Below are 22078 nucleotides of genomic sequence, written 5' to 3' on the forward strand. Positions count from 1 at the left end.
TAAACTTACATCTGCCTTTGTTGAATCTGAGCAATGTTAAGCTGGGAACCATGGTGCTATCGGCAGCTGTGCTTCGTGTTTTTACTGTATTCTGTTTTTAAACCACCTTTGTGAGTCATGGTGTTGGTGTTTGTACCAGTGCCTCCATGACATGAGCTAAGTCTTTACTTTTTTTTTTTCCATTGTTCTGCCCTTTTAGTTCTGTGAACTTTTTATATGTTTGTTTAGTAATATGGGTCAGAGCACAAAGGACTCACTTTATTATTTTTGAAATAAAGTAGACTTACAATTTTAAACCCTTATTAAGTGCATGAATTGACAGGGCTTTCGTTTCATGTTTTTGTGTTTTTTTTTTTTTTTTTTCTTTTTCTATTCCCCCCCCCCCCCCCCCAATTTAGTTGCATTGCTCACACAGTGTGTGTTTTTTTTTTTTGTTTCAACCATTGACGTGTCCACCTCTTGCCCCCAGCAGAGCTGTTAGATAAGCTATAACCACTGATCACAATTCAGTCATGTAGGTGGTGTGGGTTCCCATTGTTCAGTGTATGTGTGTGCTTTGCTGTGTGTAGGCGATATCTTGTCTGTTGTCTTAGTCTGAGAGCATGTCAATGGTTTGAGACTGGAGTCTTGTCAAGTGACTCAGAATTCTAGTGTAAAATCATTACTTCTGTGAAGTCAGCTTGAAGTTTTTTAAAAAAAAGAAAGTCTCATAGCTATGCTAATTGCATCTATTTTAGTTTGCATTCTTTATCATGCAGCAAAAATTGTGACAAGTACGCATAAGAGATCCCTTATGGGTTGGCTAACTTTATAGAGATAAGTATACATAGCTCTTAGCAGAAAAGTTGTGTTGACTGACTTTACTTGTGATTATACCGGTGATTAATCCTACAGTACCATACATCCAGATACCACACATCCAGGCACTGAAGACATTCCATGGTCCCTGCCATCTGAATATTCCAGTCTGTATTTCTGCATACCCTATTTGGCTTGAGAGATGAATACTGTCATGGATTTAAGGACTGAACTCTCAAACTAACCGGCTCAGTGTACCACCATGTCCATCACTCCACGTTCACTGGTGCTACCCATCTCTTGAAGTTCCTCACTGACCACCTACACCATCCAGCTGTGTAAATGGAAGTTGAGCATAGCTGACTGGATATGGGATACAGTTCTGTCAATTTGCTGGGATGGCGGCATGTATGATGTTAAAAGTTTTCTCACACTATTCATTTTTTTTTTGTACCTTTTTATTTTTCTGTGTAACTAGGTTCTTGCATTTCCTGTCACTAGCAGAAGGTGGTCATGCCCCTTCTCTGAATATGTACTGTAATTCTTTGTAAATAGAAGAAAACACAATACTGTAAAGTTTAAATTTACTCTTGCCTCCTGTTTGTACTGATTTGTGTTTGTGTGGCTGAAGAAAATGGATTATTGCAGCCTGCGGCAGGTAATCCATTTGGAGGAAGACTTGTATCTCATTACACTACAGTATCTTCACTTTAAAGAAATGTTCCAATTTCAAATAAACAGTGGAAATCACCTTTCTGTCCGAAGTGTCCAACAGCGAAGGGTGCTCCATTCAGATTCCAGTTTTGCTAACTGATCACTGATATACTTCTGCAATAGGTTACTGCTAGCTCTCAATAAGGGGTCACATGAGTCCGTATGTGCATTTTTTAGATTTTTGTTTGTGGTCTTTTAACCACAATTTTACAGGTTTGTTTGTGTTTACATGTGTACAGGAAAGTAGAAATCATTAGGAAAGTGCACAGGTACAAGCGCAAATCATTAAAAATCATGTTTTTATAATCAAAGTAAACTGGCTTTTATTTTATTTTTTATTGCTAACCGGGAGTTTCTCAGCCTTGTTTCGGGGGGGGGGGCCCAAATGTTCTACAGGTATAACAGTTGGACACAGCTGATCACAGATTACGGTAAAGGGCCAATCACAGCAGTCCTTTACCATGTGATCAGCTGTGTCCAATCACCGCTGGTCAAATGTAAACAGACTTGTCGGTTATTGGTATTGCTTTCCTCACCCAGAAAGGAGATTTGATGTCTGAGCACAGTAAGTGCATTGTTTACACTGATAATCAGGGCACTGATCATCAGTGAAGCCCATCAGTGAAGAAGAAAAATTACTTATTTGCAAGATTGCAGATTGCTAAGAAATGTTTTTCTTCAAAATTTTTGGTCTTTTTCATTTGTTTAGCAAAAAATAAAAAACCCAGTGGTGATTAAATACCACCAAAAGAAAGCTCTATCTAAAATGATAAAAATTTTACATGGGAAAAGTGTTACTTGATAGTGCAATTGTCATTCAAAGTGCAACAGCCCTGAAATTTGAAAATTGGCCTGTGCAGGAAAGGGGTGAATGTGTCTGGTATTGAAGTGGTTAAGCATGTGAGGGCTTGCGAACATTGATGTTCTTCAGACTGGCTTTTGCTAGCCAAGACGAAAATAAAGACTTGTACATAGCCTAAAGTTGGCAGGAAACACATGCATTCTGTAGAAATAAAGAAAACAAATTGTGCTGTAACCTGTAGTGATCGTAGCAGCCCTGGTTTTGATGTGTAGAAATGAAAAAGAACAAAGTACTTTGAGTCACCTAAAATATGTATGTGAATTGGGAGTTTAGTCCACTCGCTGAATGACATGCATGACATCCAGGCTGCTAACTTTTCCAGGAACAAAGTCAGCAGTAGTGACAGGCTCCACATTTTTCTAGTGATCTTTACCGAATATGTTTACAGTGTCTGCTGTGTTGGTCGTTGAAGATGCATTACTAAAGAGCTAGAAAACATGCATAGGAGTATGGAGCTTGACTGGGTTTTACTTCTTCTGAACAAATTCTGCTTGGGAGTGTATATAATCTTGATGTGTGTTACGGAGGAGGCTGGCCTGGGTGACTCTAGCATTGAAAGGCTGGAGCTTGTGATAAAGGGTAAAGAAAGAACTAATACCGTATTTTCCGGCGTATAAGACGACTGGGCGTATAAGACGACCCCCTTAACTTTCATCTACCAGTAATACTTATACTTAGGTTACCTTGGAGATATTATACTCGGCGTATAAGACGACCCCCCATTTTTGGGGGATTTTTTTGAGGTTCAAAAGTAGTCTTATACGCCAGAAAATACAGTGATTATACTTTTATGTCTCCAGAGGTGTATGTGAGGGGTAGAGGGTTGTGGTTGCTATGGCAATGAGGGCAGTTAACAGTTCAAAAACCATTGGTGAGAATCTGGCATGGTTTACCCACTACTGGCCCTTGATGCCTCAGGGTGCTTTTTGTTGTGCTGCCTGTTGCCAAATAATTAGGCTATGTAAAGTATAGAACACATAGTGTTCAAAAAATATTTGGGACTTTATATGAGATGTGGCCAGTTTATCTTTCCCAATCCCCCTCCCCCTTTTCCTCCCCCTCCCCCTTTTCCTCCCCCTCCCCCTTTTCCTCCCCTTTTCCTCCCCCTCCCCTTTATATAATAATTAGAGAGGCTATCGGCACTTTGGATGCTGGTGAGCACCAGAAATTCTTGTTTCGGACACCTTCATTTCTAAGTCTTGCCCTGTTTTTAAGTAAAAACTGTAGTGAAGGAGTATGAAGGTTTCAGTTGCTGACTTTTTTTTCCTTTTTAGCACTTTTTTTTTTTTTTTTTTTTATTCAATGACCTTGAGAAATTGTGCAGATCAGGATTTCTGGCTTTGTGATCTGCATGCTTGATCTTAATACCTCCAAAAGTTATGAAGCCAGGGACCTAGCATTTCAGAGAGGGAGAAGAAATTCAGAAATAGGAGCCTTCATATTCTCTCAGTATGTTTTCTTTTAAGGAAATATTCAGTAAAAGAAAATATCTAAAAAGATTCAGTATTTTAAATATAACTAAGGCTGGGTTCACACTTATGCGAATTGGATGTGGGTTTACCCGCATCCAATTTGCATGACAGGAGTGTGTGACCGGCTCTCAATGGGCTCATATCTCCAGGGCAGCCGCAGTCCACATTTGGAAAGGGGCCCAATTCGCACTGGACCCCTTGCTGTTAGCTGTGGCTGCAGTATGTGTGAACTCTCAAGGTAAAGCTTTTTTCTCTAGCGCTCATTGACAGACGTAGTCCTCGGTGATACACCACCTTCGGGTTATGTTGCCTCCACAGGAGCAGGACTAGACAGGAAATTAAAAAGCTCTGGCCACACCCTAGGGGCAGTCCCAGAGGGTATATCCTCTCTCTCTCTGCCTCAGCAAATCAGTTATTTTCTGTCTAGTTAGGAGTAAGGACCTAGATACCTTGCTGGGATCTTAGGTCCTGGCAAGATTTTTTTCTTAAAGGATTTTTTAGACAGCTTTTTTTCTCCAGTGTTTCTGTGAGATCTTCAAGCAAGAAAGCTGAACTGGGCGACGGGCTGGATGTTTAGATCCGGTGGTCACCCCAGTTCAGCCTACGAGCGCGTGCAGGCCATAGCTCCGCGCTGGGTCGGCCGCGACAAAGTCCCATTAAAGGACTGACCCCGCGAGTTAAACGTCTCGCTGAAACGCCAAAGACCATGAGTCACGGCGTCCATATCGGTCGACAGCCCTCCCGCCCCGGTGGAGAGGGGTACTGTCAGGAGTTGGTGCCCGCCTGGTTCCGGTATGGTGAGTAGTATGTTCCCCCTTTTCCCCTGACGGGTCTTGTGGTGAACGCGGGCCCCTCTCTGTATGGTAAGATAGAGTCCCTCTCTATCCTATAAATGACACAGATCATCCTACTTTGAGTGTGATTTTATGTGCAAAAAGCCAGGAGGCTTGGTTTGGGAGCTAACAATCTAATTATAATCTTTTTAACATGTATACAATCTGTGGCATTCTGGGAATCTTACGGTGATAAGAATAAGCTACCTACCAGTCAGAAGCCACGGACATGTAGACTGCCTTCCTAATCAGATCTCCAGCTATTAGCAGGCCTCCCGAATGGCCATGCGGTCCGCCAGGGCCGGTACCGCCAACCACGCCAAATCCCCATGCAGAGAGAGTGTTGTGTGCCCTGCAGCACACCGCTATTCAGTACAGGCCGCCATTTTTTTTGCTGGATCGCACGAGCCGCCATTTTGGCGTAGCCTCGTGTCTCCAGCATGGGGGCGGCCATGTTTGAGGTGATCCAGGGGACGTTTTCACCAGTATTCAGGACATTAGATCGAGCCTCAACCACTACTACCGGTGCGATTCTTCCCTTCCAACATTTAAGTACTACAGGAAGCGGTAGTTACCGTTCCCTGAATAGATCTTTTCCTTTACCTTTTCCTAAGATTAGTCCCTATACCTCACAGGAATCGGATCTGGTTGACCAGATAGGCCAAGTAGCCTCTAGTCGGGTGACTTCGGTCCCTGAGGTTCAACCAGAAAAGATCACCCTTCCTGATAACAATCAGGTATCTGATAAATGTGTGGGAACAGAAAACGACCAGACTTTCTCGGATGGTCGGGGCCAGATACCTCTAGGGACGCCTGGTTCAGATTCTATCAGTGCCAGTGGTCCTAGAAATTCTAGGCTGGCCTCCTCAAGCCGGCCTGGCCGACTTGGACATGCTAGTCGCAGACGTTCCGTGGGAACTTCGTCTCAGGGAGTGTCTGTGGTCTCAAGGACCAATTTACCATCATGCTTTACAGTCGCTGGGTTTAATGGCCTGGCCATTGAGACCCAAGTACTGAAGGACAGAGGTTTGTCTACTTCAGTCATTCCTACCCTTATTAAAGCAAGGAAAGCGACTTCCAGCAAGGTCTATTATCACACATGGAAGACTTATATTGCGTGGTGCGAATCTTTAGGATTTCCTCCACGTACCTATTCGGTGACTCGAATATTGGCCTTTTTGCAACAAGGGGTTGAGCAGAAGCTAGCCTTGAGCACCATCAAGGGTCAAGTTTCAGCATTAGCAATCTTCTTTCAGAAACCTTTAGCTACCAAGTCCTTGGTGCGGAATTTCATCCAGGGGGTGCGGCACCTGGCTCCTCCAGTCCGCGCGCCCTTACCGCCCTGGGATCTTAATTTGGTCTTGTCGGTTCTACAGAAACCTCCCTTTGAAAACATCAGGGAGATTCCCTTGCTTACTTTATCCCAGAAGGTGGCCTTCTTGGTGGCTATTACTTCTGCTCGCAGGGTGTCAGAACTGGCTGCATTATCATGCCAGTCCCCATACCTAGTGATTCATAGGGATAAGGTAGTACTTCATCCTAAGCCATCCTTTCTTCCTAAGGTGGTTTCAGATTTTCATCTGAATGAAGATATTGTACTACCTTCCTTGTGTCCTCAGCCCAAGCATCATCGGGAACATGCGTTGCATTCCTTAGATGTGGTTCGGGCAATCAGGGTATACCTGAAAGCTACGGAATCATTCCGTAAGACGGATTCACTTTTTGTGATCACGGATGGCCCCAGAAAGGGTTTGCCTGCATCTGCCGCGACCATTGCCAAATGGATTAGACAAACGGTGGTACAGGCTTATTCTATTAAGGGTCAGAGTCCTCCGTTCCCTGTTAGGGCGCACTCCACTCGAGCGCTCAGTACTTCCTGGGCCTTTCGCCATCAGGCGTCAGTGGTCCAGGTATGTAAGGCGGCCACCTGGTCGTCGGTACATACCTTTACAAAATTCTATAAAATTGATGTGACGGCATCGGCGGATGCCTCATTTGGCCGCAAGGTTTTGCAGGCTGCAATTTGAGGAGATCGGTGGTCTACCTCGAGGGTTTTTTTCTGTTTGAAAAAAAAAAAAAAACATTTTTTCTCTTTTTTGTTGAGTCTCATCATTAAGGATGAGCATTGTAAACTTCTAGTTGGCACCGGTTGGGCCTTCTAGATTGGGATTTGATTTCCATTTTCCCACCCCTCATTTGTGATACTGCTCTGGGACATCCCGAAGGTGGTGTATCACTGAGGACTACGTCTGTCAATGAGCGCTAGAGAAAAATGGATTTTTGTAAAATCTTACCGTAAAATCCTTTTCTCTTAGCTCATTGACAGACGTAGTCCCCGCCCCTCTGTTTTTGAGTTGGGTTGGGTTAAAATCTCTAAAGACTGCTTTTTCACATAACTGATTTGCTGAGGCAGAGAGAGAGAGGATATACCCTCTGGGACTGCCCCTAGGGTGTGGCCAGAGCTTTTTAATTTCCTGTCTAGTCCTGCTCCTGTGGAGGCAACATAACCCGAAGGTGGTGTATCACCGAGGACTACGTCTGTCAATGAGCTAAGAGAAAAGGATTTTACGGTAAGATTTTACAAAAATCCATTTTTTTTTCCTGTGGATGGAGTGGTGCTCTGTGGCTGGGAACCGGATGGGCTGCTAGAACAGTGGGGGTTGTCCCTTAGCAGTGTTTTTTTACTTTTTTTTTGTGGGGTCCCCCTGGTGACTCATGGAGTCTTTAGAGCACATCACCCCACCTGATCCCCGCTCTGAGGTTTCCGGGGCTTCCGGGTCCCATCCATCTATCGACGGCAGTCCTGAAATCCTTGGTGTCCCGGGTGAAGGTGGCTTTTGGGCGATGGGCTGGCAAAATGTGCCCCCCCCCCCCACCTCATCAGATTCTAAATCTGATTAAGCCACTGCGGACGTGGATCACCCTGCTGGGGTCTGCGACCATGTGCCCTGAATCCTCAGATAGTGAAGGAGTCCTCCACTTCTGCAACCGCGTATGAAAAGGCGCTAGCTAACGCACTGTTTGTAGCTGTGTGTAAGACCTTAAAGATGGAGGACGCAGCTGAAGCCACCCAGAGTGGAAAAGAGGTTCCCTTTCCCCCTCATATTTTCACAGCATTGTCCCTAAATATTGAGGATGACCAAAGTGTCCCCTTGGGGTCCCGAAGTGATTTTGCAAGAGATACCCCTATGAGGAGTCCCTTTTTAAGAAGTGGACTGTTCCACTGGTGGTGGACCCTCCTGTTTTCCAGATTGAACAAGGCCTTCATGACTCTGGTTGAAGAGTCCCTGGCTGACAGGAAGGCAGAGGCTGTGGCCTGCGATATGTACACTCTGGCTGGTTTGGCACTGAGGCCGATATACACCATTGCCCTAGTGTCGCACACTCTGACTGAATGGGCTAGGCTTTTGTGCCTTGACCTGGAGGGGTGTAGCTCCCCCTGCCTTTGATGAGCTGGCAGACCAGCTGCTCCAGGGGCTGCAGTTTAGCTGTGATGTATTTTTGGTTGTGGCTCCCCTATTGGCTCGGCTCTCTTTCAGCAGTGGTCCTTCGGCGTGTCTTTTGGCTCAAATGCTGGTCTGTGGACCAGACTTCTAAAAAGGCCTTGACTGATCATTTCTTTCAAGGAGATTGCCTATTTGGTGCTACCCTGGATGACGATAAAGGTCTTACGGGGGGAAGAGTACCTTTCTTCCGCAGACTACTAAGGGCAAGGGCCCTCATCGTAGACGTGGGCCCTGCTTCTCGGTTCATAAGAAGTTTTTTTTTTTTTTTTTTTTTAGTCTCTTAGGGTCGACTGACAAGGGATTGGAGCTGTTCGGGGCCTCTGGAGGATCTAAGCAAACTTGGTCAAGCAAGTCAAGAGCAGGCTTTTACAGAGCCCCCGGACAAAGCCCCCTCAGCATGAAGGTGCGCCCTCACCTGTATCTGGGGTGGGGGAGATGTCTTTGCTGGTTCTCAGGCCTGTGGATTCCCCTGGTTCAAGTCAGGTGGGTCCACGAGGTCATTTGGTCAGGCTCAAAGATCTAGTTTCGTTCTTACCATTACTTCCAACGTGCACCTGTCCCCGGTCCACTTACAGGCTCTTTTTGGGGCAGTGCAAGACCTTTTACTTTAAAGGGGGATGGTCCTGGTTCTGACTTCAGAACGTTTTCAGGGGTTTTTACTCAAACCTGTTTACAGTCCCCAGGAAGGAAGGCAATGTGCATCCAATTCTGGACCTCAGGGTCCTGAACTGCTTTGTGCAGGTACAGAAGTTAAGAATGGAGTCCGTTCGCACGGTGGTAACTTCCCTGTATCAGAGGGGATTTTTTCTTGCCTCCATCAACATCAAGGACGCTTAACTTCATATTCCAATAGGTGTTGGTCTCCAGCGCTTCCTCCACTTTGCTGTGGGAGAGGAGCATTATCAGTTTGGGGTGTTACCCTTTGGTCTCGCTTCTGCTCCATAGGTCTAAATGAAAGTGCTAGCATTGTTACACCAATGGGGGATCACCGTACTGGGCAACTTGGACGACCTCTTTCTGTGAGTTGTCTCCTACTGCTCTAGTGGAAAACCTGGAACTCGCCATACGAGCTTGAGGGTGTTTGGCTGGATTGTGAATTATCAGAAATCTGCTCAGGTTCTGTTCACAAAGCTGGACTATCTGGGCCTGGTTCCGTCCACAAAGCTGGACTATCTGGGCCTGACTCTGGACTCTGCCAGAATGCTCCTTCCTCTGAACAAACTCCAGCCTGTAATTTGTCTCTTACTGTCCAGCAGATAGTAATCCCTCCGGCCTTGCATGCGGGTGCTGGGCCTGATGGGGTCTACCTTCGAGGCGGTTCGGTTTGCACAGTTTCATACGAGGTCCCTGCACAGGGAGAATATGGCCAAATGGGACAAGAATCCACAGTCTCTGGACAATCAGATCCAGCTAAACCAGGGAATGAAAGCGTGCCTGATATAGTGGCTTAGTTCTTTGGCACATCAGCTGGGCAAATCCTTCCTCCCCTTGTATTGGACAGTGCTCCTTACGGATGCCAGCCGGTCTGGCTGGGGAGGCGTCCTCAGCAAAATTTCTGCTCCGGAGTCTGATCGGTAGGCTGGACTCTTCCAGTGTCCAATGTCTTGGTACTGTAAGCGATCAGACTGCGTCTGGAACATTGAACGGATCGTCTTCAGGGATGTCCAGTGTGCATTCAATTGGACAATGCCATGGCCGTCGCTTATGTCAATCACCGGGGGGGCACAAGAAACGTCCTGCTGGTAGCCAGGATTCTAAGGTGGTCAGAAAGGTTCATGCCAGCCCTCTCTGCCATACACAGCCCCGGGGGTGGAAAACTGGCAAGCGGATTACCTTAGTCGGCAGATGTTGGCCCAAGGGGTGTGGTCCCTTCATTGGGAGGGGTTTCATCATTTGTGTCTCCAGTGGGGGCATCCCTGAGGTGGATCTGTTGGCGTCTCAGGTTAACAGAAAGATGCAGAGGTTTGTGGCTTGGTCATGGGATCCTCTAGCTAATGTCACGGATGCACTGGTGACCCCGTTGAGGTAAGTATCGTCTGATCTCAAGTTTCTACCAAGACTTCTATGCAGGATCGAGGCACATGGAATTCTGGTCATCTTAGTGGCCCAAGACTGGCCTCGCTGGGCTTGATATGCCGATCTGGTGTGGCTGGTTGCCGACTTTCCTTGGAAGCTTCCTCTCAGGGAGGATCTGCTTTCCCTGGAAGCTTCCTCTCAGGGAGGATCTGCTTTCCCAAGGACCAATTTTCCATCCTGCTTTACAGTCGCTGGCTTTGAAGGCTTGGCTGTTGAATGCCCGGTGCTGATGGATAAAGGTTTTTCGGAGTCGTTGATTCCAATGCTGTTAAAAGCTAGGAAATCTACTTCTAGGAAGATATAACATACGTGGAAGACATACATTGCGTGGTGTGAGTCTTTAGGGTTCATCCTCGCTCTTTTTCAGATCTTGACCTTCCTTCAACGGGGGTTTGAGCAGAAACTGGCCTGAGTACTATCAAGGGTCAGGTGTCTGCTTTAGTGGTCTTCTTTCAACAGCCCTTGGCCACATACTCCTTTTGTGTGTACTTTTCTTCAGGAAGTGAAAGTGGAGTTCCGGCTTTGGATATGTTTTTTCACTAAAAATACCCCCCGGGACAGTCAGAGCTAGTGCATTCCACAATGGATAGCCTCTGAACTGTCCCTGGTCGCACTTACCTTTTTAGAAGAAATACTTACCTTGAAAATTTCTTCTCCAGCGCTGCCATCTCAGGTGTGGGCAACTGAAGCCAGCGCGTCCTCTTCGGTCCTACAATACAATACACTGCACCAGCTCCGCTCGTCACTTCCGGGGCAGGCGCGTCATCCCCGCACAGCTTCTGGGCATACCCAGAAGCTGTTTAGCAGGGAATGATGCACCTGCACCGGAACTGACGAGCAGGGCCAGTGCAGGTGCATTAATTCCTGGGAGTTATGACGTTCAGCTCCCAGGAATCAATGCAAGCAGGAAGTGACGGCGCGGGCTGTGGCTGCAGAGGGAGGAAGTGGAAGAAAGGTAAGTATATTTTCTTCAATATCAAGGTAAGTAATTAAAAAAAGAATTGGGACTATCCATTTGTTTTTTTAGGTGACACTGAGCAAGCGGATGGTGCAAAGTGGATTTTGAGGCTGGAACTCTGCTTTTAAGCACTTTGACCCCTCCCGTGCAGTCTCTGAGCCTCCTTTGGACCTTAATTTGGTGCTCTCAGTACTCCAGAAGCCTCCTTTTGAGAATCTTTGGGAGATTCCCCTGCTTACGCTGCTGTTCCAGCAGGTGGCCTTTTTGTGGGCTTTCACCTCTGCGCACAAGGTGTCGGAATTGGCGGCGTTACCCTCTCGTTCTCCTTACTTGGTGGTTCACAGTGAGGAGGTGGGTCTTCATGCTTCCTCAGGTTGTCTCTGATTTTCATTTGAATGAAGACATTGTGTTGCCTTCCCTGTGTCCCAGGCCAAAACATCCAAAGGAAATTGCTTTGTATGCCTTGGAGATTAGGGTGTGCCTGGCAGCTATGAAGTCTTTTACACAGACTCGCTATTTGTGCTTATGGCTGGGCCTCAGAAAGGGTTGTCTGCTTCCCCTGCCACCATTTCCAGATGGATCAGACAGACGGGGATTCAGGCCTATTCCATCAAGGGTTAGCTTCCTCCTTTCCCTGTTAAGGTGCAATCTACTGCGCTCAGTGCCTCCTGGGCCTTCTATCATCAGGGACATAGGTTTTGCAAGTCGGCCACCTTGTTGTCGGTACACACTTTCACAAGGTTCTATAAAGTGGATGTGTTGGCATCTGTGGATGCTTCCTTTGGCTGCAAGGTTTTGCAGGCTGCTGTTTAGAGGATCTGGTCCTCTTTGAGGGTGTATTGTTTTTGTTGAGCTCCTGGTTGCCTATAGTTAGCCTTGGGCATTTATTTTTGGCTGTTCCCACCCCCCCATGTTTGACACTAGTTTGGGGACATCCCAATGGTTAGGAAGATCAGGAGCTGTGTCCGTCAATGAAGGAAAGGGGAAAAAAAATGGGATTTTTGACTAATGCCCCATACACATGTGCAGATTATCTGCAGACTTACCTTTTCTATGTAGTGCAAGGGCCTGCCGGATTGCATACAAATTGAAAGTGTTTAGGTTTGACCTCATGGTTTTGGTAAGTCTGCAGACAATCTGCACGTGTGTATGGGGCATTACTATAAAATCCATCTGATGTTATTGGACAGACACAGCACCTGCTCTTCTTAACCATTGGGTTATACTGCCACCTACAGGAATAGAACACTAGGCAGAGGGGGAGAAGGAAAAAAAAAAAAAAAAAAAGTCCCAGGGGGCATATACCCTCTCTGTGCTATAGGTACTTGGTTTGTTACAAGGAGTGTCAGAGGAATTACAACTCTGCAGAGGGGTGGGTGCTGGGTCGGTCAATGAACATCAGAGAAATGGATTTTACAGTAAGTCAAAAATCCCATATTTTCAATTGTCCAGAGAACAGTAATTTTAAAGGAAATATTCCAATAGGTATGTTAGTTCTGTCGATAATCTGGGCTCCTCTAATTTTGAAGGGATTGCCTCTTCCTTGTTTTGGCAATGGGAAGTGAATGGAAATCTCTACTATGGGGGTGCTAAAGGCAAAAAAAAAAAAAAAACACCCGATTTGGTTATAACGCTTCCTTACTCCAAAATGGGAAAAATATTTTGCCTTTAGTTTTACTTAAACCACTAAGAACTGGCCTGAAACAAGTATGCTGAGCAGGAGTTTACCTCACTTTGCCTTTATCTGTATGCTTTTATTTTTTCTTCATATCAATGACCTGGAAAGTACTTAAGATGGACAGTTCGACAATTTGTATTCTTAGGAGGTCAGCACTGGCAACCCCTGTATTTCCTTCAGTACAGCTTTCACAAAACAAAATGTGACAAATTCTGCTATGTAGGTTTATGGTATGCAAATGTGGTATTTCCTGTCTTGAGACTATGACGGTACTAATGGATGCTGACTGACTGTGTGGTTCTATACAGATAGGTTTTATTTTCACACTTTTGGTTACAAGTATTACATAAGCTTTTTATAGCTCACACAGAAGGATTACCAAGCAAAGTAATCTGACCATTCTTTAAATGTCTGCCACATATAAATAGGGCATACCTATAGGTACCATAAAAATCACCTAAATGGGCTGTTTCTTCAGAATCATTTACTGCAAAGAGTGGTTCCTGCACCCTTCCAGTCAAAAGGAATGAAGCCTGCCAACCTGGAAAGAAGACTGGGTGAAGATGGAAGCACTGTCAGTGTACTGCTGGAGGGCTTCGTTTTAGGGTAAGTTTCAAATAATGTGCTAGTATGTGATGCATACTAGCACATTATAACTGCCTTGCAGGTTTAAACAAAAAACAGTGGTTTACTACTGCATTAAGCTGCGTTTCAACAAAAGTGTGTGGAGGCAGTCGCAAAGCGTAAACTGCAGGCCTGGCCACACCGGTAATGCTGCAGTATGAACACCTCCATCCGCTCTCTATTGTAATAATTTTGAGTCCCATTGATAAGCGTGTTTGGGAAGTGTTGAAAACATTACCCAGCTGCCTATTTTCAATGCTTATGTGAAAGCGCCCCACTTAAAGCTGTGGCCAGGGAGCTGAAGGAAGAGTCTGCAGGAGCCTGGCATTGTACCCTATATCCAGTATCCAAAATTGTGCATTTTTTTAAATAAAAGTTGATGATAGCCTGTTAAGCAGTGCGACTAAAAATAAAACATTACAGTTGAAGACCACACTTAAAATGAGTCAACACAAAAAATTCTTACTAAGTTGATTTTATTTCTGAACAAAATAAATCAACAGATCATAGTTTAAAAATACCTTCTTCACATAGAACTGTAAAAATGAGATGTCATGACTGGGGTAGCTTAGCAGGTTTACAAGTTTAAAAACATTGTATTTAGTGCTACTGTAGCGTAGCTAGTGTTTGAGTCACTGGTGAATGCTGCAGTTCAGTAGTCACAACATTTTAGGCATACTGCATTTATGTACAGAAGAGTGCAAGCTGATAATGTGTGCAATGGAAGGTCTCCCACTGAACTGTAGGGCTTTATAACTAGTTTATTTTCTCTCCGATAAAGGAAAAGCATTCCTCAAAAAAATAAGTTTTTTTTTTAATATTAACAAGCGGTTCCTTTTGGAACCAAGTGTATGAACCACTTTTGCAGTGTGAAATCCTTCATAACCCACTACTACTTAAATGAGGAAAGGGATTTTACTTTGGAATAATGCCAGGGAAGCACATCCATGTTTATTTCAGCAGTTCCTTCGTGCTTGCTGTCACTTTTATGCTATATCAGTTATTGTGCATCTGTCGCATATAGAGAATACCTGGAAGGTAATCATTCCCAAAAACAGGCATGACATCTTCAAACCAATGAGCATAAGTCCTTGTCAATGCTTGTAAGGAGGAAAAACAAAATATAGCACAGACAGTCCAAGAGAAGGAAGATGTTCAGGCCACAGGCATATTTCTTCTCTAGTGATGGCAGCAGGCATATGAAGTAACATCTCTCTTTTGTGTCAAGTCCACTCCTTTAGGCTCTGTGCAGGTGGGGAACAATGTAGAAGATTGTTAAAATGGTTTACAAGAAAACTGAGGTCTAGTTTAAATGAAAGCCCAATTGAACTGTAAGAGGAACTGATGTCATTTTACTAAAGACTGCAAGCAGGTATGCTGCGATTGCAGAAGAGACTTGCACTGTCTCTTCTGTAAAAAAAAAAAAAAATACACCTACGACACTGCTTTCAGTCCGCTGTAGCATGTAAACTGAGCTGTGCATATGCAGCTCACATCACCAGCACGGCCTCTGTGTGCTATGATGACTGACTTCTGCGCATGCACACTAATTACATCATCCTCTGTAAGCCAATGGAAATACCTAGGGAGAAGATGCCAGCGCATGGGACCTGGACTTTTAGATAAGAAGTATATTATCTTTTAGTTACAATTTAAGTTTAAACCAACTAAATACATTTCAGGCATATCAAAAAAAAAAAAAAAGTGTGTAAAAGTCTTACAGTTTAAGTGCAGGTTCACACTAATGCAATGCCAGACATGGCATGTGATTCGCACTATATTGCTGTGCAGATCACATGCAATGTCTGTGCGATGCAATTTCAGCCATACAAAATGTATGGTTGAAATCTCATCGCATTTGCACCAAAATTATACAGGACCCTTTTTTGGTTCACACTGAAATCAGATCACATGGGTGTTCACACCTATGCGATAAGATTCCTACACCATTTTACAGTTTGCACTGTGATCTGCAAACCAATATGGTTATAGGTCTGATTGAGTAAGAGGCCAGTCAGACCTCTACAATGAGACTGCTGCTTCCCTACAGTGGGAGACGACTACAGAACACTGAACAGTGCCTATATTTTAGGGCATGTTCACACTAGCTGCAGTGCAGTAATGCAGTTAAAACTGCATGTTTTCCTGCACAGCACAAAAATGTGCTACCTTTTGCAGACCCAGGCAGGTGCCAATAATTCTTAAGCCCATTAAAAAAAATGTGACGCACTGAAACGCAAAAAAAAAAAAAAAAAAAAAAAAGAAATTCATGTGTGCCTGGATGTACCTCCTGATGCGCACCAAGAAAGTTCACAATTCTAAAGGGTGCCTTTACTTTAAGAGGTTGTAAACACACTCATCACTTGTACCTATAGGTAAGCCTTATTATAGAATTACCTATAGGTACTGTATACATCTCCTAAACTTGCACCGTTTAGGAGATATTTACTTTTCATGCAGCCGATGACGTCATCGGTGCATGCACGCTGAAGGAACGGCCACCTGTGCTGTTCCTTCAGAGCCCTGTGCCGTGAACGTCAACGTGCCTCCGGCCAATCAGATGGCCGGAGGACACAAACCAGGAAGCAGGACGGCCGAACATGTCGGCCGTGTCACTGCTGAGTGGGCGGCACTGCAGGGGCTTCATTTAAGAGCCGGTTCACACTACTCCGACTTGTGTGCCCTCAAGTCGTCCAAGTCTCTTGTCATTACAAATTTAATGTAAATGAATAAGAGCCGTCTTAATATGCACCACTGAAGTCGCTCCGACTTCAGAAAAGGTTCCTGTACTGCTTCAAGGCGACCTCTATCCGACTTGTGCACATAGACTTCAATGGGAGTCGCCTCTAAGTCAGATCCTTATCTATTTTCAAGCGACTGATCAGACTTTCCAGGAAGAAGAAAAAGATTAGCCAGGCATTCCCCACAGACAAAGTCGCCTATCATTTAATTCTCTTCAAAGTCAAACTAAAAAGTCGGTCCTTCATGGGGCCACCTTCTGGTTGCGGTAGTGTGAACCGAGGTAAGTATTTCATAATAAGCTAGTATGCGATGCATACCAGCTCATTATGCCTTTGTCTTACAGGGTTTTTTTTTTTTTTTTGAGTTTACAACCTCTTAAAAAAAAAAAAAAAGTTGAGAAATGCTGACCTAGGATCAGGTTAACTTCTCCAGGACCTTCACTAAAGTCTCGATTTGTCCACTAAACTTTGATACTCCATCTGCCTTAGAGGCACTTGATATGGGAAATATTTCACTGTTTAACCTACCTGTATGAACTTGAAAACTGCTGTAGTTCACAAAGTCTTCTGCAACCTTCTGAAACAGTTCATCTGGTTTAAAAAAAAAAAAAAAAAACACACACAAAATGCAGATGTAAGAGAAGAGCAGTGCAATCACAAAAGTTTTTTACTAACTGTATACAAATACAGAACTCTAGTCTGTCCTAAAGTGTACAGAATGCAAAAAGGCAGCAGATGCAATAAAATGTTTGCTAAATGGAAAATCTAAATTTTATTTTTTTTCCCCCATTTTAACCAATCCTCAGCATTTTGACGACCTAGCACTAAAAACCTTATAATGCAGAATTGTAAAAGGGAAGTGTTCTACCTGCCGGATTTGTAAATCTTGTATATCAAAGAGTACAGCCTGGTTCTTGACCAGCACAGTTTGGGCTGCTGACTGGACAGGAAAGAGACATTAATTCAGCTTACTCCTCCTGCTGGTACAATGGCAAAAGAAAGTATGTGACACCCTTGGAACTGGTGGTTTTCTGCTGTAATTTTCCATAAAATGGGATCTAAACACCGTGACCTAAATCACAAAAATAGGCAAACACGATGTGCTTAAGTTGATAACACAAATCATTCTAGGTACTCGTCTCTTTATTGAACACATCCATTCAACATTCATAGTGCTGAAAGAAAAAGTAACAGAAACCTTGGAGTTAAAAGATGGTCAAATCTCATTTGGCAGCAGTGACTTTGAGCAAGCACTTTCGGTAGTCCTGGATCAGATCTGCACAACGTTCAGGAGAGATTTTTGGCCATTTTGCTTTACAAAACTGCTTCAGCTTAGACACATTTGTGGGATGTCTGCATCCTCATGGGTTATGGTATGGATGCATTTTCTTTTTCTGAAACCAGTCTGTGGTGGATTCACTTTAATGCTTAGGGTCATTGTCCTGCTGCATCAGTCAAATTCTATGCTTCAATGAGCGGACCGCCACCCCGACATGTTCATGTAGATTATTTTGGTAAACTTGGGAAGTAATTTTCCCTTGGATGATGGTAAGTGGTCCAGGTCTTGAGGCAGAAAAGCAAGCCTTAATCATGATGTTCTCTCCACCACACTTCACCATTGGGATAATGTTTTGATGTTGGTATGCTGTGCCCTTTTTCCCTCATTGAGGATTCTGGGTTGTGCCTTGGGATTCATCTTGGCTGAGCACCCACTTTTAGGAAGAGTAGCCACAGTACTAAACTATCACCATTTATAGATAATTTGTCTGTTGAATAATGGATGCCTAAACACTTTGAGATTGCTTTTCATCCCTTTCCAGCCTTATGCAGATCAACTACACTTGATCATAGGTCTTGAGAGTGCTCCTTTTTGAGAGACATGGGTAACATTAGCAGATGCTTCTTATGAACAGCAACCCTAATATCTAAATGTCCTTTAGCACTCTAAGTAGCTCCAAATTCAGGGCCGCTTTTTAGCCATACTTCTCCTTGGGATAACAGGATTGCACTTTGCTCTGCACTCCTACGACCCGTATTCAGCCAACAGTGGGCTATAAAAACCACTGTTGGTTGACGTCACCCCGTCTAGACTTTGTAGCGATCCCAACTTTAATCCCCCCCAGATGCCTGACCAGCAGCTGACTCAGCCTCTCAAGCATGCTGCTGAGAGGCGGAGCCAGCTGCTCCCTTCCCCTACAGAGCCCAGTGCTCTAGTGAGCGCTTTAGGGGCAGACCAGAGAGCCGATGACTTAGTCACAAGCCCTCTGCTCACCAAAGCCTGAGAACTGAGCAATCAGCAGTCTTTGATCACTTAGTTCTTGTTGTAGAGGGGGGGTGATATTGCATCCACCTGAATGCATCATACATACTGGGGAGGGGGGGGGGAGCAAGGAATTAGAGGAACTGAAATATATTCTCTCTGGAGAAGAAGAGATCAAGGGGGATATGATCAACATGTACAAATATATATAAGGGGTCCATATAGTAGGGCTGCCACGACGCGTCGACGTAGTCGACTACAAAAAATCGTCGACGTGCGAAAAAAGCGTCGACGCGTCAGCACGTGGCGTCACACGCATCTCGCGCGAGTTGCATTAAAATAGCGGAACAGCAGCGGTAATGGCGACATCTGATCCTGGGGGAGAAAAAGCCAGCAGCAGCAGCGGTTCCACGTCCAGCCGCAGAGTACAAAAGGCTTCCAGCAGCAGTTCCAGCAGCACACCACCAGCACAAAAGACAGCGAGAGCCCGATCACGGTCATCAAGGGTATGGGAATACTTTCAGCAGAGGCCAAAGAAAATGGTCCTCTGTTCCCTTTGCAAAAGTGAAATGGCATACCACGGCAGCACAACTGCTATGCATGAGCACCTCAGAAGAAAGCATCCTGGCGCACTGACCACAAAGGACGAGCCATCTTTGTAAGTACTAGTACTACTAATTTCAACAATATAATTAATGCATTGCTAGCTGATGATTGCTTAGGCCGGGCCAGCTCACTTTTCTTAAATGGACTACAAGGCATTTTGCATTTGCAGCCCTCAGTGTCTGTCTTGTGGATCCCTCAGGTCATGATTGACAACAAGTGCAATGATCTGACCATGACCACCAGCACACCTGAGAGCTATTTTGACTGTGACTGCACTCTGCAGCATTATTAATTACAACATTGGCCATGGATATCTCAAAATTCTACTAGAAAAAATACAATTAATATTGTTAGCGTTGAGGCTGAGCATTCATAGATGTGTAAATTGGTAATGTTATTAATTATTATTATTATTATTGTTGTTTTTCCTCAGGAAGAGGCAAAGCTGTGTACAAGATTTCTACTTTCATAAAAAGGATGTCACTGCTTGCACACCCCAAGTGGCCATTACACTTACCAATAGCATACTCAACATGATTGTAAAAGATATGAGACCTCTTTCTATTGTAGACGGTCAAGGATTTCGTGAGATGATCAGCACATTTTACCCAGGATACACACTTCCCTCCAGGTCCCATTTCACGAAGCTGATGGAGAGGAAATATGAGGAGAATTTTGAAAGATTGAAAGCGTCAATCAAAGATGTCAAATCCAAAATAGCTCTCACCACAGACGCATGGACCAGTATTGCCACAGAGGCATACTTGGGTGTCACATGCCACTTCATTAATGAAGACTGGAAGCTTACATCCTACAATCTGACCACTATGCCACTTGAAGATCGCCACACAGCTGAAAACATTGCTAACTGGGTGGAAAAAGCAGCTGAGAAGTTTGAGATATCCATGGCCAATGTAATTGCAGTTGTTCATGATAATGCTTCAAATGTTGTCGCTGCTCTGTGTATTTTGGAAGAAAAGCATCCTGGCATCTCTTCTCTCAGGTGTGCTGGTCATACATTGCAGCTAGTTGTCAACCATGCCCTGAGGGATCCCCAGATCAGCAAGACACTGAGGGCTGCGAAGTGCCTTGTGGAACATTTTAAAAAAAGTGAGCTGGCCACTACAAAGCTTAAAGCAAAGCAACAACAAATGGGTACCCCTGATCATGCACTAATAAATGATGTATCTGTAAGATGGAACAGTACTTTACACATGATCAGTCGCCTGCTTGAACAGAGGTGGCCTGTGACTGCCACACTTTCCGATCCTGATGTCACACCACGAGGGAAGCGCTTCCTGGATTTAAAACATTATCAGTGGAGCTTACTTGAGGAAGTGGAACAAGTCTTGAAGCCTTTTGAGTGTGCTACTGTTTTCTTGAGTGGAGAGTCCTATGTGACTGGTTCCGCTCTACCTCCTTTGGTAAAAGGCCTCCAGAAATCCATACAGAGCACAATTTGCGAGATAGCGGCAGTCAAGGCTTTCCAAAATGTTGCTGCACAGGAGATGACCACAAGATGGGAGAGGGAAACTAAATTCAGAGATGACGGAGGAGAAAATATATGTCTTATTGCAGCAGCCCTGGACCCCAGATTCCGCAAGCTAAAATTCCTGGCAGCAGAGGATAGTTTAAAAGTTCACCTCAAGGTCCAAGCTCTTGCTCTTGAAGAGAAAAGAAGATATGAGGAAGAGCAAACACATCAACGTCAATGTGAGGAACAGGTTCAGTCAGCCAGTGCAATGAGTCCAGACATGAAACTTTCAGAAAAGAGGCAAGTGTCTATGTTGGACTCTTTGCTCGGTTCAGATTCAGATGAACACCACAGTAATGGTGAGGATGACACTGGTCACATCCAAGATCCAGAAATTCACAGTGAAGTTGTGAGGAATGAGATACACATGTACTTTAGTGAGCAGGCCATTCCAAAGGAAGACAATCCACTGAAATGGTGGAAGGAAAATGAAGGGAGGTTTCCCATCTTGGCCATGCTGGCAAAGAGTTACTTGTGTGTGCCTGCAACATCAACCCCATCTGAAAGGCTTTTCTCAGTTGCTGGCAACATTGTGACTAAAAAAGAGCAAGCCTAACTGCAGAGCATGTCGATATGCTAACCTTCCTCCATTGCAATGCTATATTATAGGTACAGGCCCCCAACCTGTACCTATTGCACTCTCTTGGGTTGTATTGTTGGACTTCTTTAAACTACAAGATGGCTGTTGGCTGCCTTCAGGTAATCTTTCCTCAGTATTGGCCATTATAATTTGCACAGTGTTGAGCGGTGCTTGCTTTTTGTTGGACTTGGCTCCTTTAAAACTGTTAGTTTTTAGGTATGTTTTACATTTACAAGTAACACACACACCAAAAAAATACTGGTCAAACACTGTATATGGAAAACATACCTAAAAAGTAACCAAGTTTTAAAGGAGCCAACTAGTCCAACAAAAGCACTGCTCAACACTGTGCAAAAGTAATGGCCAAAAATAATGGCCAATACAGCAAAAGATTACCTGAAGGCAGAGAGCTGACTTGTAGTTTAAAGAAGTTAAAGTGTTAGGCAGATATGGCATTTTTCATGCCTGATGCCCTAAAGTGTTTGGCACTTTATGTGTCTCTTGTATTTTTGCACAGTTGCACAAGTTAGTGTTGTTGAGCACTGCAGTGCTTTATAATTTATATGGCATTTTGAATGCTTTTGGTTTTGAATTAATGGCATTATTCCTGCCTGATGTTAAAGTGTTGTTTACATTTTATTTTTGCCACTGAAACTTCAACCACACTGAAGTATTTTTTGGAAAAACTTTAATAAAAGTTGAAATATTATATTAGAAGTTGTACGTATAATTTTTTGTAAAGTTATTCAAAGGATTATTTAACTAATCAAAGAAAGAACACTAGATTAAGCAAAAAAACAAAAAATTTAAATAATCGTTAGATTAGTCGACTAATC

At 44.2% G+C, this 22078-nt stretch overlaps 1 protein-coding gene across 2 annotated transcripts in view; it reads right to left on the bottom strand.

Moving 5' to 3' along the window:
* Positions 1 to 13980: 13980 nt before the first annotated feature.
* LOC309554269 (ras-related protein Rab-24-like) overlaps positions 13981 to 22078 on the bottom strand; it is a 50587-nt gene continuing 42489 nt past the window's right edge. For both annotated transcript variants that reach the window (XM_082255912.1, XM_082255913.1), the window contains exons 8-9: positions 16791 to 16853; positions 13981 to 14765 (exon numbers count right to left, since the gene is read on the bottom strand). In XM_082255912.1, the coding sequence (XP_082112038.1) occupies positions 14701 to 14765; positions 16791 to 16853 (128 nt within the window). In that variant the 3' untranslated portion in view covers positions 13981 to 14700. The remainder of the gene's footprint in view (positions 14766 to 16790; positions 16854 to 22078) is intronic.

The sequence above is a fragment of the Pelophylax lessonae genome (assembly GCF_965119305.1).
Source record: "Pelophylax lessonae genome assembly, chromosome: 4".
NCBI classification, from domain to species: domain Eukaryota; kingdom Metazoa; phylum Chordata; class Amphibia; order Anura; family Ranidae; genus Pelophylax; species Pelophylax lessonae.